At 43.4% G+C, this 14220-nt stretch overlaps 1 protein-coding gene across 1 annotated transcript; it reads right to left on the bottom strand.

Annotated features, from left to right (window-relative positions):
* Positions 1–9574: 9574 nt before the first annotated feature.
* Positions 9575–11902, bottom strand: LOC138651207 (zonadhesin-like). The gene is made up of 4 exons (XM_069741242.1): positions 11382–11902; positions 10976–11133; positions 10128–10406; positions 9575–9938 (listed from the first exon to the last, which is right to left on the bottom strand). The coding sequence occupies exons 1-4, from the start codon at positions 11899–11901 to the stop codon at positions 9684–9686; spliced, it is 1212 nt and encodes a 403-aa protein (XP_069597343.1). The 5' UTR covers position 11902; the 3' UTR covers positions 9575–9683.
* Positions 11903–14220: the final 2318 nt, after the last annotated feature.

The following is a 14220-nucleotide window of genomic DNA, read 5'->3' as shown; positions in this document are numbered from 1 at the left end:
CGGGATTATCAGCAGAAGTAGAATCACGGCCACATTCATTCTTAAAACACAAAAATAAAGTAAAATCTATAAAATACAAATAGAAAACAGGAGGATTTCCTTGCACAGATGACTAGTTCCATGTAGCGTTTATTAGTGTCAGGAGGCTGCAGCGAGCCTTGTACCATAACGTGCCACCTTATTAGGGGCACCCCTGTGTATATACTCGTATGTGTATAATATATATGTGCTTGTGTCTATTATATGAATAAGATGTATACAGTTGTGCTCAAAAGTTTACACACCCCGGCAGAATTTTTGCTTTCTTGGCCTTTTTGTCAGAGAATATGAATGATGACACCAAACCTTTTTCTCCACTCATGGTTAGTGGTTGGGTGAAGCCATTTATTGTCAGACTACTGTGTTTTCTCTTTTTAAATCATAATGACAACCCAAAACATCCAGATGACCCTGATCAAAAGTCCACATCCCCCATTTCTTAATACCGTGTGTTGCCCCCTCTAACATCAGTGACAGCTTGAAGTCTTTTGTGGTAGTTGTGGATGAGGTTCTTTATTTCCTCAGAGGGTAAAGCTGCCCACTCTTCCTGGCAAAAAGCCTCCGGTTCCAGTAAATTCCTGGGCTGTCTAGCATGAACTGCGCGCTTGAGATCTCACCAGAGTGGCTCAATGATATTGAGGTCAGGAGACTGAGATGGCCACTCCAGAACCTTCACTTTGTTCTGCTGCAGCCAATGACAGGTCGACTTAGCCTTGTGTTTTGGATCGTTGTCATGTTGGAACGTCCAAGTACGTCCCATGCGCAGTTTCCGGGCTGATGATTGTAAATTTGCCTCCAGCATTTGCTGATAAGGTGCTGCATTCATCTTTCCTTCATTTTTGACCAATTTTCCTGCGCCTTTGTAGCTCACACATCCCCAAAACATCAGTGATTCACCTCCATGCTTTACTGTAGGAATGGTGTTCCTTTCATTATAGGCCTTGTTGACCTCTCTCCAAATGTAACGTTTATAATTGTGGCCAAAAAGTTCAATTTTGGTCTCATCACTCCCAATTACCTTGTTCCAGAAGTTTTGAGGCTTGTTTTTGTGCTGTTTTGCGTATTGTAGGCGAGATACTTTGTGACATTTGCGCAGTAATGGCTTTCTTCTGTCGACTTGACAATGCAGTCATTTTTCTTCAAGTGCCTCCTTATTGTGCCTCTTGAAACAGCCACACCGCTAGTTTTCAGAGAGTCTTGTGTTTCAGCTGATGTTATTTGTGGGTTTTTCTTTGTGTGGCACCCCTAGGGGTATTTGCCACAAAAATAGTTACTGACAGTAAATGCAAATACTAAAATAGCAAGACTGCACTACCACCTCCGGCCAGAAGGGGGAGCTCCAGAGACTCCCCTTGATCCATTCTGGTCTGAGAGAAGAACTGGCAGTTGGGCTAAGGAGCTGAAAGTGAGAGGTCATACAGTTGAATCTCTAACAGCCCTGTGACTGTTACCAGGCCTAAATCACCGGCCTGAGGAGAAGAGGGATAGAGAAAAAGGACATTGTGAGAACCGGGTAGCATTAATCACTACCCAGAACAGGCGCAAAGACGGATACCGGATCCGTGGCTGTATTCATTACATATAATACAGCAACCGGAAAAACGTGAGGTGATATCAGCTTCACTAGGGTCGGACGCAGCAACAGACACAGAGTTCAGCGGTACTCCTGGAGGGGGTAAGCCGATAAAAGGACTCGGGTTGCCCGTCGAACCAGGACCCGGAGGGGACAGATTGGGCCGGCAGCCAGTTCACATACAGCAGCAGGGCCACACAGATATTGCGTACAATAAGAGGCGAAGACCCCGGCAGGGTCAAAGTAACTCAGAGTTCCCATACAGACTCCGGTGACAGGACTGGTTGTAAATCCTTTTTTTTGTTAAAGTAAACTGGTTAAACGTTTCAGTGCCTCAGTCTTTCATTTGGACAATAGCCATCTATCCAGGATTGGGATCATCACCGCTGGGAGAACCTGCTGCTGATCAAGTAAGTACCTGTTCCCTCACGATACCCTTTACACTGTGCATTGCCTGAGGCCACAGCAGCGGGTCAAGCCACCCGTGACACCCCCCTCAAGAGACAGACCCCATTGGTCCGGTGCTGGGTACCCCGGTCTCTTGGGCGTCATATTTGCATCCCGAACAATTTTCCTGGCTGTTGCGGACAACATTTTTGTTGGTCTACCTGACCGTAGTTTTGTTTTTACAGAGCCCCTGATTTTCCTTTTGTTAATCACAGTGTGAACGCTGCTGACCGGCATCATCAATTTCTTGGATATGTTTTTGTATCCCTTTCCTGTTTTATACAGTTCAACTACCTTTTCCTGTAGATCCATTGACAATTCTTTTGCTTTACCCATGACTCACAATCCATGAACGTCAGTGGCTGGATGAAAGATGCAAAGGTCTGTCTGGATCCCGGAAACTCACTCAGCTTTTATGCACACACTGATTACAAGCAAACAGGTCACAGGTGAGGATGTTACCTTTAGTAGCCATTCAAATCCATCTGTGCCAACTTCTGTGCATGTTATCAGGCCAAAATCACCAGGGTATGGGAACTATTGATCAGGGTCATTTGGATGTTTTGTGTTGTCATTATGATTTAAAAAGAGAAAACACAGTAGTTTGACAATAAATAGCTTCACTCAACCACCCTCCTATATACCCTCCTGTACACCTTCCTATATACTCTCCTATATACTGTACTATAAACCCTCCTATATACTCTCCTGTACACCCTCCTATATACCGTCCTATACACCCCCTATATACTCTCCTATACACCATACTATATACTCTCATATACATCCTCCTATATACCCTCCTATACATCCTATTATATACCCTCCTACATACCCTCCTATATACTGTCCTATACACCCTCCTATATACCCTCCTGTACATCTTCCTATATACTGTCCTATACACCCTCCTATATATCCCCTATATACTCTCCTATATACCATACTATATACTCTCATATACATCCTTCTATATACCCTCCTATACAACCTCATATATATACCCCTCCTATATACCCTCCTATACACCAAACTATATACTCTTATATACATCCTCCTATACATCCACCTATACAACCTCATATATATACCCTCCTATACACCATACTATATACTCTCATATACATCCTCCTATATAGCCTCTTATACATCCTCCTATATACCCTTCCTACATACCCTCCTGGGTTATTGCAGTTGTGGCAGCCTGTATCACGTGTATGGGGCAGCGTCATTAAATATCTGCATCTGATGGACTTTAGAGAACTTAATCCGTCCTAATGGAATGATTCTAGTAATTTGTGCACTATATGGGGCTGTCATTTACACAGTTTCCCCTATACACTGGGTGAGCCGATCCCAGAGCTGCGAGTTAATGGAAATCCTCAGTACTCCATGCCCTCCGTTTCCTTGGGGTTCTCCAGCAGCGCTCACTTCCTCTGGGCTCCTAATAATGGAGCCTCTATAGATTTGCCCCAGCCGCCCGGTTCCCGTTTACCCCCCGAGGTGAGGAGAGGGAGACTTACTTGTGTCTTCGGGAGAGAACCCTGTTGTGTTTTCATCTCGCGCGTTCTCAGAATATGAGCAGAAGCAAACGTCTGCGGTCTGAGCCACTTCCCCAAAAGACTGAAGACATCAGCAGAAGAGGGAAAGAGTCTGAAACCGATCTGATCAGAGATGAAGAGGAGCAGCAGCAGCAGCAGCGCCCGCACCGACAATCACCAGAAAACCTGTAGCCACTCGGCACCAGAACGGTCACAAGGAAAGTTGCAGAACTTTATGGAGATGTGCAACTTTCCTCTGGCCCCAAGAACTCCAGTATGTAACATTCAGTCCATCACCCTCCCCTGGTGTATAGCCTCTGCCCCTTAGACCCCCCAGTGTATAACCTCCAATACCTCAAACCCCCCCCCCCCTTCCCGGTGTAAAACTCCTGGCTGACCCCATAACTGCAGAGTCCAGACCTCCTTTGGTATCAGCACAAACATCGCGCCCACGTCAGGAGCTTTGTGACCGAGCAGCCGTACATCACCAAGCACAATGCCGAGCGTTGGATGGAGAGGTGTAAAGTCGCCACCGCTGGACTCTGGAGGAGACGCGTTCTGTGCAGTGACGGATCACACTTCTCTATCTGTGTCTGATGGAGGAGTCTGGGTTTGATGATTCCAGGAGGACGTTCCCCTCCGACTGCATTGTGCCCTCTGTACAGATGGTGGAGGAGGATAATGCTATGTTCTGTTATCAGGGGGAGGACGCGGACCCTCAGCTCGAGTAATGGGAAATCTTAACCCCTTTACCCCCAAGAGTGGTTTGCACGTTAATGACCAGGCCAATTTTTACAATTCTGACCACTGTCCCTTTATGAGGTTATAACTCTGGAACGCTTCAACGGATCCCGGTGATTCTGACACTGTTTTCTCATGACATATTGTACTTCATGATAAGGGTAAAATTTATTTGATATTACCTGCGTTTATTTGTGAAAAAAAAAAATGGAGATTTGGCGAAAAAAATTTAAAAAATTTTTTGCAATTTTACCAACTTTGAATTTTTATGCCCTTAAATCACAGAGATACGTCACACAAAATACTTAATAAGTAACATTTCCCACATGTCTACTTTACATCAGAACAAGTTTGGAAACAATTTTTTTTTTTATTAGGCAGTTATAAGGGTTAAAAGTTGACCAGCGATTTTTCATTTTTACACCACCATTTTTTTTTTCTAGGGACATCACATTTGAAGTCATTTTGAGGGGTCTATATGATGGGTATTTTCTAAGTGTGACACCATTCTAAAAACTGCACCCCTCAAGGTTCTCAAAACCACATTCAAGAAGTTTATTAACGCTTCTGGTGCTTCACAGGAATTTTTGGAATGTAAAAAAAAAATATATATTTTTTACAAAAAATGTACTTCTGTTCCAATTTGTTTTACCAAGGATAACAGGAGAAGATGGACCCCAAAAGTTGTACAATTTGTCCTGAGTACACCGATACCCAATATGTGGGGGTAAACCACTGTTTGGGTGCATGGCAGAGCTCGGAAGCGAAGGAGCGCCGTTTGACTTTTCAATGCAAAATTGACTGGAATTGAGATTGGACACCATGTTGCGTTTGGAGAGCCCCTGATGTGCCTAAACAGTGGAAAACCCCCACAAGTGACCCCATTTTGGAAAGGAGATGCCCTAAGGATCTTATCTAGATGTGTTCTGTGTGCTTTGAACCCCCAAGTGTTTCACTAGTTTATAATGCAGAGCCGTAAAAATAAAAATTCTTTTTTTCCACAAAAAATATTTTAACCCCCAGTTTTGTATTTTCCCAAGGGTAACAGGAGAAATTGGACCTCAAAAGTTGTCCAATTTGTCCTGAGTACGCTGATACCCCATATGTGGGGGTAAACCACTATTTGGGCGCATGGTAAGGCTCGGAAGGGAAGGAGCTCCATTTGGAATGCAGACTTAGATGGAATGGTCTTCAGGCATCACGTTGCATTTGCAGAGCCCAGGATGTGCCTAAACAGTAGAAATCCCCCACAAGTGACCCCATATTGGAAACTAGACCCCCCAAGGAACTTATCTTGATGTGTTGTGAGAACTTTGAACCCCCAAGTATTCCACTACAGTTTAGAATGCAGAGCTGTGAAAATTTAAAAAGAAAAAAATTGTTTCCTACAAAAAATTTTTAGCCCCCCAAATTTTTCTTAACAAGAGAAATTGGACCCCAGAAGTTGTACAATTTGTCCTGAGTACGCTGATACCCCATATGTTGGGGTAAACCCCTGTTTGGGCACACGGGAGAGCTCGGAAGGGAAGGGGCACTGTTTTACTTTTTCAATGCAGAATTGGCTGGAATTGAGATTGGACGCCATGCCACGTTTGGAGAGCCCCTGATGTGTCTAAACAGTGGAAACCCCCCAATTATAACTGAAACCCTAATCCAAACACACCCCTAACTCTAATTCCAACCATAACCCTAACCACACCTCTAACCCTAATCCCAACCATAAGTGTAATCCAAACCCTAATGGGAAAATGGAAATAAATACATTTTTTTATTTTTCCCTAACTAAGGGGGTGATGAAGGGGGGTTTGATTTACTTTTATAGCGGATTTTTATGATTGGCAGCCGTCACACACTGAAAGACGCTTTTTATTGCAAAAAATATTTTTTGCGTTACCACATTTTGAGAGCTATAATTTTTTCCATATTTTGGTCCACAGAGTCATGTGAGGTCTTGTTTTTTGCGGGACGAGTTGACGTTTTTATTGGTAACATTTTCGGGCACGTGACATTTTTTGATCGCTTTATTCAGATTTTGTGAGGCAGAATTACCAAAACACAGCTATTTGTAAATTTGTTTTGGGGGAGGCGTTTATACCGTTCTGCATTTGGTAAAATAGATAAAGCAGTTTTATTCTTCGGGTCAATACGATTACAGCGACACCTCATTTATATCTTTAATGTTTTGGTGCCTTTATATGATAAAAACTATTTTATAGAAAAAAATAATTATTTTTACATCGCTTTATTCTGAGGATTATAACTTTGTTGATGGAGCTGTATGGCGGCTCATTTTTTGCGGGACAAGATGACGTTTTCAGCGGTGCCATGGTTATTTATATCTGTCTTTTTGATCATGTGTTTCCACTTTGTTTGGCGGTATGATAAAGCGTTGTTTTTTTTGCCTTTTACGGTGTTCACTAGTGGGACAGTTATAGGTCAGGTCGTTACGGATGCAGCAATACTAATGTGTACTATTGTTTTTTTAATCTAGATAGAGAAATGTATATATGGGAACAATTTATTTTTTTACTTTGTAACATTGCCCCGGGGGGGGGGGGGGGGGGGGGGGGGGATCATGCTATAAGGTCAGATCGCTGATCTGACAAGCAGGACTCCTGGCTTACCAGCGCTTGGTAAGCCACCTCCCCGCAGGGCCCGGATGCAGACCTGTGGCCATTTTGGATCCAGGGCCTGCAGGGAGAAGACCCTCAGAGCAACATGATCACATCGCATTGCTCTGAGGGTCTCAGGGAAGCCCACAGGGAGCCCCCTCCTTGTGCGATGCTTCCCTATACCTCTGGAACACTGATCATGTTTGATTGCAGTGTGCCAGGGGTTAATGTCCGGGGGTGGTCCGTGACCGCTCCTGGCACATGGCTGATGCCCAGCCACGATCCTCCCTCCCACCCCCCCCATGAGCGTGGCCGATTGCTATGATGTACTCTCCGGTCCCTGGGAATTAAGTCTCAGAACACCTTGATGGGATTAAGGGGTTAATCTTCAGCACAAGACATTATGGTCAAGTTGTAGCTTCTGCTTTGTTATAAAAAGCATTTAAAGTTCTCGTTTAGGCCCAACTATACCAAAACCCACACATTAAAAGGGTTTCAGTCTAATATCTGGTGGCAGGAAGCGCAGTGTGGCTTCAAGAAACTTGCAGCGAGTTGCTAGTATCAGAAAATAAAAAAAAAAAATAAAAAAATAAAAAAAGCAGAGACAAAGCCATTAATAGGTGCGGCAGGACCAGGGAGTGAGTCCAATTAACGTCTATTTTATGGTCAAAATTCATCACTAATTTTAATCTTCATGGATAAACCACTTTACTTTTTATCCATCACTGCATGCAGTCATGCCAGTGCCTTCCACTAGAGGGAGCATGGATTTGTAGATCTTAAGGATCAAGTAGTTTCAAGGTGGCTCCCTTTAGTGGTTGGTATCAGAGTAGATAACTGATAATTAAGAGGAAAAGTCCTAGTTTAGGACTTAAAATGCATTTTACCACTGGAAGTAGCTTGGTTTTAGAGTTTGTTCATTGTTACCAGCACCTACAATCATGGAGGGTTGTATGGAGACTCTGGGTGCATGCAGTAGTTTAGAGGTCAGTGACAACTTTGCAGACTGCTGAACAAGCTTAAAAAAGGAGAAGAGCCACAAACTATAACACCATTACCAGTTTAGTTTTTATTGAGCAATGTGTCAGGATTTGTATTGCGTTGGACAATTAGGTCCCTGAACACCACGACCTAGAACAGGTGGTGCTCACAATAGAGAAGGTTATTAGAACCTTCACCGCCAAGACTTGGATATTATTATTTTTTTAGCCAGAGGTGGCAGATGGAATATACAATGTGTCCTTCCTGCATCTGAGTGCAAATGTGTAAAATCGATGGTCATGAAATTAACGTTTAGACACCAGGAAATGAAAGTGTCATAAAAAAAAAAAAACTAAAATTCTCAATAAAGACATTCAAGGAGGAAAAGCTGGAAATTAACAATGCTAGCGTTTGGCTACAAGTGTTACGCCTGCAGGTTGAGATCACAAGTCCTGGCTTTACCATGGGGAGCTGGTTAAAATAAAGTTATATAAAATGTATCCTGTTACTTTGGTGGGTTTAGATATTGTCAGTCTAAGAAGCACAATCCAATTGGTCGTGAGGCCTGTCAATTGCATACATCTGATACAGACTGCCAGCTTTCTCAGCCAAGCTAGCCAGTGGATGACTGGGCAATCAGCCAATGCAGCGATCAGCCGTCTCACATGGCTTAGTTTTTTTAGCATTTTTCAGCTATTGCATTAATCCTATATTCCCCCATCTGTCCTTACCCAACATTGTAACCATATAGTTCAGTGACTAGACCTTTGTTTAGATAAGGCCACTTCTCATTTGAGTGATTTTTAAGTGTCTTAATCTGATGTACTTATGGTATTACCGTATGTTTATAGGGATCATATAGTCTTAGTTCAAGAATTTGCACCATTTAAGATATGTAGTGTCCCCAACTAAGTCATTTTTTTGGCATAAACTAAGGCTTTGATTTAGCAAGATTAGCAGTTTCTCTTACATCAGTCTTACTCGGGAACTTCCACCTTCCTTTAACAGGTATACATATTTTAAGTGAGAGGCATGAAGTGGTGTTTGTCACAGTGTTAGCAAGGCCAGAGATTAGATTTTTTGGTGTAATGAATACCACCATTTAGTAAATTTATCAGAAGAATGGCTGAATCGGGACTCTAGTCTCACTCAGCAGCTGAATGAATGTGCCCAGGTCATCAAGAACCTTTGAGGAACTGGTTTCATCTTAATCTTGTCTTTACGACTTGCCGGGAGTATTTTGAGGAGGACCTATGATGTTAAGCCCTGGGTTCCCAACTGGGATCATTCTCTGGTTCCAGTTAAAATTTTGAATGCAAGTTTGGACTTCCTGAACCTGTACCCCAAACCCACACAACACTTCTCTACTTTAGAGTTAAGTGTGAGGGTTGAACAAAACTAAAACCCAAGCAAGTTTAAAGTGGTCACCATCCTTGTTGATCTGAGTCTAAGGCAATGAAAGCCAGGCCTTGGGTGACGTTCACAAAGCCCATGATGCGAGCTAGACCTCAAACCAAGTATCCAACATGGAAAACAAGCCACAAAACACAGAAATAGTCATAATTCTCTTTATTTCGATCAGTGTTAACAAGGTTTATTGTGCCACCAGATACTTCTCTAGAAAAAAAGAAGTTTGAGTTAGTGGCACGACTTGGGTAACCAGACCATACAGCAAGTAAACTGCAGTATTTCCACCCCTCTGAAGCTTTTAAAATAACCCCAAACAATTCAATGCCTTTTCAACTATAGTTACCATGACAAGTCTTCTGCTCGCCAAGACTCGAGAGAGAATATCGGACTATGGCTTGGGAACAGGTTTCCAAAGGCGCAAGCGCCACACAGCTCAGTCGAGAGAGACTCAGTCACCTCAATCTCTAGTTTTCCTTCAGGACTGAATGAAAGAGCCATGGAACCAGGGAGGCTGAGAACCACAACATTGGCAGATTTAGATATGGACAGTTCTGGCTCCAGTGAGACAGGAAGATCTTGCAGCTGACCATTCACCTGGTGAGGACAGAGACCTTGGGGTTATAACAGAACTCAGCTAGTTTAACATTTGTAGACCACTATTGCCCTTACATGTTCACCATTAGAAGCAAGTAATAAGGTCCAGAACATTTTACTTAAGATACAAGTTGAGACCAAGCAAACCTTCTAAACTTGGTCTACATAATCTGCTGATTGGTCACTCACCCAGACTTCCACTGCAGAGTTAATGGTGATGAAGTTTCGTTCATAGAAGATGAAGAGCTTCACTGGATTAGGAGGCTCTAGACGTAGAGTGACCCTCAGCCATTGAGGAGCAGACGAGTCACACTTCCTTAGTATATCATACACACCATTGCCTTCCAAGGGACTTGATATATTTCCAAATGTTGAGATTTGTTGGTCATCTAATCTACAGATGTGGCAGCTTTCTAGTGATAAGTCATTGTTACAGTTCAGGTTCTCTGGTTCAGCAGGAGAAGTGTCCTACAAGAAATAAAAAAAAAGTCAGCGATTCGCATCAAGGAGGATTGTTGTCGTAGACTCAGTTCCAGAGTCTTCTGGATAGATCCCACCCTCTATTCTTGGAGTGACATGTCAATAGATGGTCAGTTCCTTTAGCGTGGATTCCTTGACCCAAGACATCTGAAAATAGGCACTTCCTAATTATTTGAGCCCACCATGAATACAATAGCATTCACTACCAAAGTAGGAATGAACCAACCCAGTTTACTAGGACATTGGCTTGAGAAGCTAGGGCACAGTGTTAACTATGCAGTTGCACCTGGTACCTAAAGAAAATGCATTGACAGAAGTGCCCCCTGGCCCATAGAAGATGACCAATTTTATTAAAAGCATGAAAGTTAGAGCCCTGGTTGCAATCCTCCATTATGTCCACTGCCAAAGTTAGTGACTTCTGACCCCATTAGTCCATGTCATGTTGTAATGCGAGACTCCCCCCCCCCCCCCCCGAAAAACCGAGCTTTACCCTCCCATTTGACAGTTTATGGAAGTCTAGCATGTTCTAACCAACATGCAATGCGGTTACTCCTCACCTTGGGACACACAGACCCAACACAATTCACTCCATTCCAGTAGTAACCGTCACCACAGTTGCAGCCTTCTAGACAGTGGTTGGTGCATTTTCCATCTTGACACTGAATACAGGTTTTGGTACAGAGCTCGTATGTTGCTGGTGAAGGACATTTAAACGCTAAAGGAAATAAAAAAAATAATTCAACTTACTACCATATTTCTCCCCCACTTAAAATCAGTAGCTATCCATGCTGGAAGGACCAACTTGGTCTTCTTGCCAAGAGATACAGAATACTAAACTAGTCAAAAGCATCCATGACCCTTAAGTCCTCCCAACATAAACCCAATGGCGAGAAATCCTGAATGTTGGGAAACCAAGAGCTCAATTGGTGCCATTACATTAGCAATACAAAGTTTGATACTTACGACAGAAGCTCTCGTTTCTCCAGGGCTTGATCACCACACGGTGTAGCTGACACAACATAACATACTCGCCAAGATCATGACAGGCAGCAGTGTTACCATCTCCGCCCATTTGAAGTTCTTGGCACACGTGAAACTGGCACGAATCATAGAAGCGGTCAGGGTTCAGGATTCTATGGCATTTACCAAATGGACCATTCTTCTCCAGGAGCAAACTACAGTAGCTGGTGAAGTCATCTTTAGCATTGGCCCATGGCTCCTTGGTTACTCCAATAAGGCATTGGTTATCGGAATAGTTTCTTGATACATTACTTGTGAACTTGACACTGGTCTCATGGGAATCCTTCTCAGCACATTGACCACATATATAATTTTGGTACCCAGATGGGATGTAAATATGGACAAGTCCCTTGTGGTTGTACTTTATAACAAGGCCATTGAGTGCAGCCAAGATTAACTCATGGCCTTCATGACTTATCTGGAGTCTGCCAGGAAGGAGACACGTGGAAGGACCAACTGGCATGTTGTTCACCTAAAAACAAGATGGGAACACAAGGTTTGAGCGGTTGGCTGACGATATGCCCAATTCATAGATCTACAAGAAAGTCATCTGACCCTTCCCCATTGAAGGTTCTCCGAATCTTAGAAGATCAGATGGCAATTGACCAATACCCAGTTTATTGGATAATGTTATGTTAGATGCTTCACTTACCCACACACCGTTTTCCCAGTTCCACGGCAAGACGATGTTCAGTCCATACACCTCAATATGAAGACTGTCTGTTCTTTGGTCCCCCATAATCTCATAGTGAACAGACACAGAAAAGTAGTCCAATTCAGCATCATGGCAAACTTTGGCCACAGGCAAGCTACATTTTATGGGAGTGTCAACATCCCCACCAAGCGAAGTATTGCCTCTAGAAGATTGGAACAAACAGGTGCTTTTACCCAGAGACTGACAGGTTGTTGGGACCATGTTATGAAGACATCTCATCTCTGTTGTAGTCTGGGGCATTGTTGGAGCTGATGTACTTGGTTTGTCAACTGGAGGCCTCAGGTTCTGGAAATTGAATACAGATGAGGTTAGAGAGGTAAGCCAAACATTAGCCACAACTCCATCCCATGTAGAGTGAACTTACCGCATATTGTCTCACTCTCCCACTGGTAAACAGTCACGCCAGCCCCCTGGCAAGCCTTGTTGTAATACTCTATACTGTCACAGACCGAGTCAAGATCTCCATTTGCAGTAGACATGCAGTTATTGTAGAAGCCTTGAGGATCGATGACAACGTGACACCCTCTGAACGGTCCTTCAACTTCTGGTATAAGCTCGCAGTACTTGTTAGCATCAAACTCCAATATGTCAGAGGGGGTATTGTAGGTCTCATCACATGCAGAATTGTCAGCATACGAGCGCCAAGAGGACACAAATTTGTCAATTGGCAGGTTGTCATAATCATCACCGGCCAGGGAGTTAGCATTGCCACAAAGACCACGAACCAATCCTGCGTAAGATAGGGGGATTGTTAGGGAAACTGAAGAGGGGCTGAAGGTTAAAGCGAGACCAAAGTCAGTTTCTAACACCATGTTGGTGCCGTTTTCATAAACGAAGATCTGGTTGTCCAAGTCAATAGGAAGGCTTGTCAGGTTACTGTTGACCTGGAGAGAAGAATATAGAAGTTAGTCAAATAGTGTCAGGTTACGGGATAGCAGAACCACCACTAATCAGCTACTTGGCAGTACCATTGTACTAGTATTCTCTGGTGGCACAGGACCAAGCTGTCTAGTGGTTTGGGTTTATTTGCTCCACCAAAATTAGAAAAGGTTCTCAATTTGGAGTGGATCTGTGCTCATGATGATCACAACTAATGTGAGACTATAGGATATGCCCTTACCTGAATTCCTTCACTGTGCAGATTTAAGACTATGGTGTACCCATACACTTTCAAGATGACCTCTTGTGCACTTGCCAGTTCACCACTTATTTTCCTTCTCAAGTGAACTTCAAGGTTGACCCTCTCGGTGCCCATTACAATGGCCATCACATACAGACAGTTTTTGTATACAGGATAAGTCAAGCCATCGAAGGTGTGATAGAATTGTCCTGACACGGAGCAGGTTGATGATCTAGGATAGCAAGCCCAGACACCCATGATGTTGGCACACTGCTCTTCTGAGGTGCAGTTGTGATCTTTACATTCGAGCCCACGCTCCAGACAGGCACACCGCTTTTGACACTGGTCATCATAGAAAATGTCACCACGTTTCCAATACTGGCCATCTGAATAACATCCACAGTCCTCATGAAGAATACATCTGTCCCCATTGAGCATGTAGCCTGGATCACATTGGCAACCTTCTTGACATTGGAGCGCGCACGTTAAAGGAAGGCCAATCTCACAAGTACTTTGACAGTTGGAAACGCAATGTTGGGACCTTGTATAAGTGGAGTTTTGTGGACATTCATAACCTAGAAATGCAAGAACAGGAAGGAACAGTCAAGACGACATGTGAGGCTGCAAATAAGGCTTGGAGAAGAACTACTAAGACTGCAGTCCAACATGGAGGTTGCTGGGAGAGGGACCTCTAGACTAATATTTATAGCTTCTTTAAAAAAAAAATGATAAACTAAAGTTAAAGCTCTATATTCCATTTAATACCCAGGGTCAACACATCTGTTAAGGTAACTAAATTATGGGGCAGTACAGCATCTAAGCCTTAAACATGGGTCTACACTGAACCTATACACCACTCATGGTCAAGAGGTAGTGGAGGACTCATGTCGCCTGGAACAGTCATAGGGGGCCAAACACCCATTGATTGGAAACCATGGCTCCTTCTC

The sequence above is a fragment of the Ranitomeya imitator genome, chromosome 10, assembly GCF_032444005.1.
Source record: "Ranitomeya imitator isolate aRanImi1 chromosome 10, aRanImi1.pri, whole genome shotgun sequence".
Classification (NCBI taxonomy): Eukaryota; Metazoa; Chordata; class Amphibia; order Anura; family Dendrobatidae; genus Ranitomeya; species Ranitomeya imitator.
The sequence above is the reverse complement of the archived record's forward strand: the minus strand, read 5'-3'. Positions and strand labels throughout refer to the sequence as shown.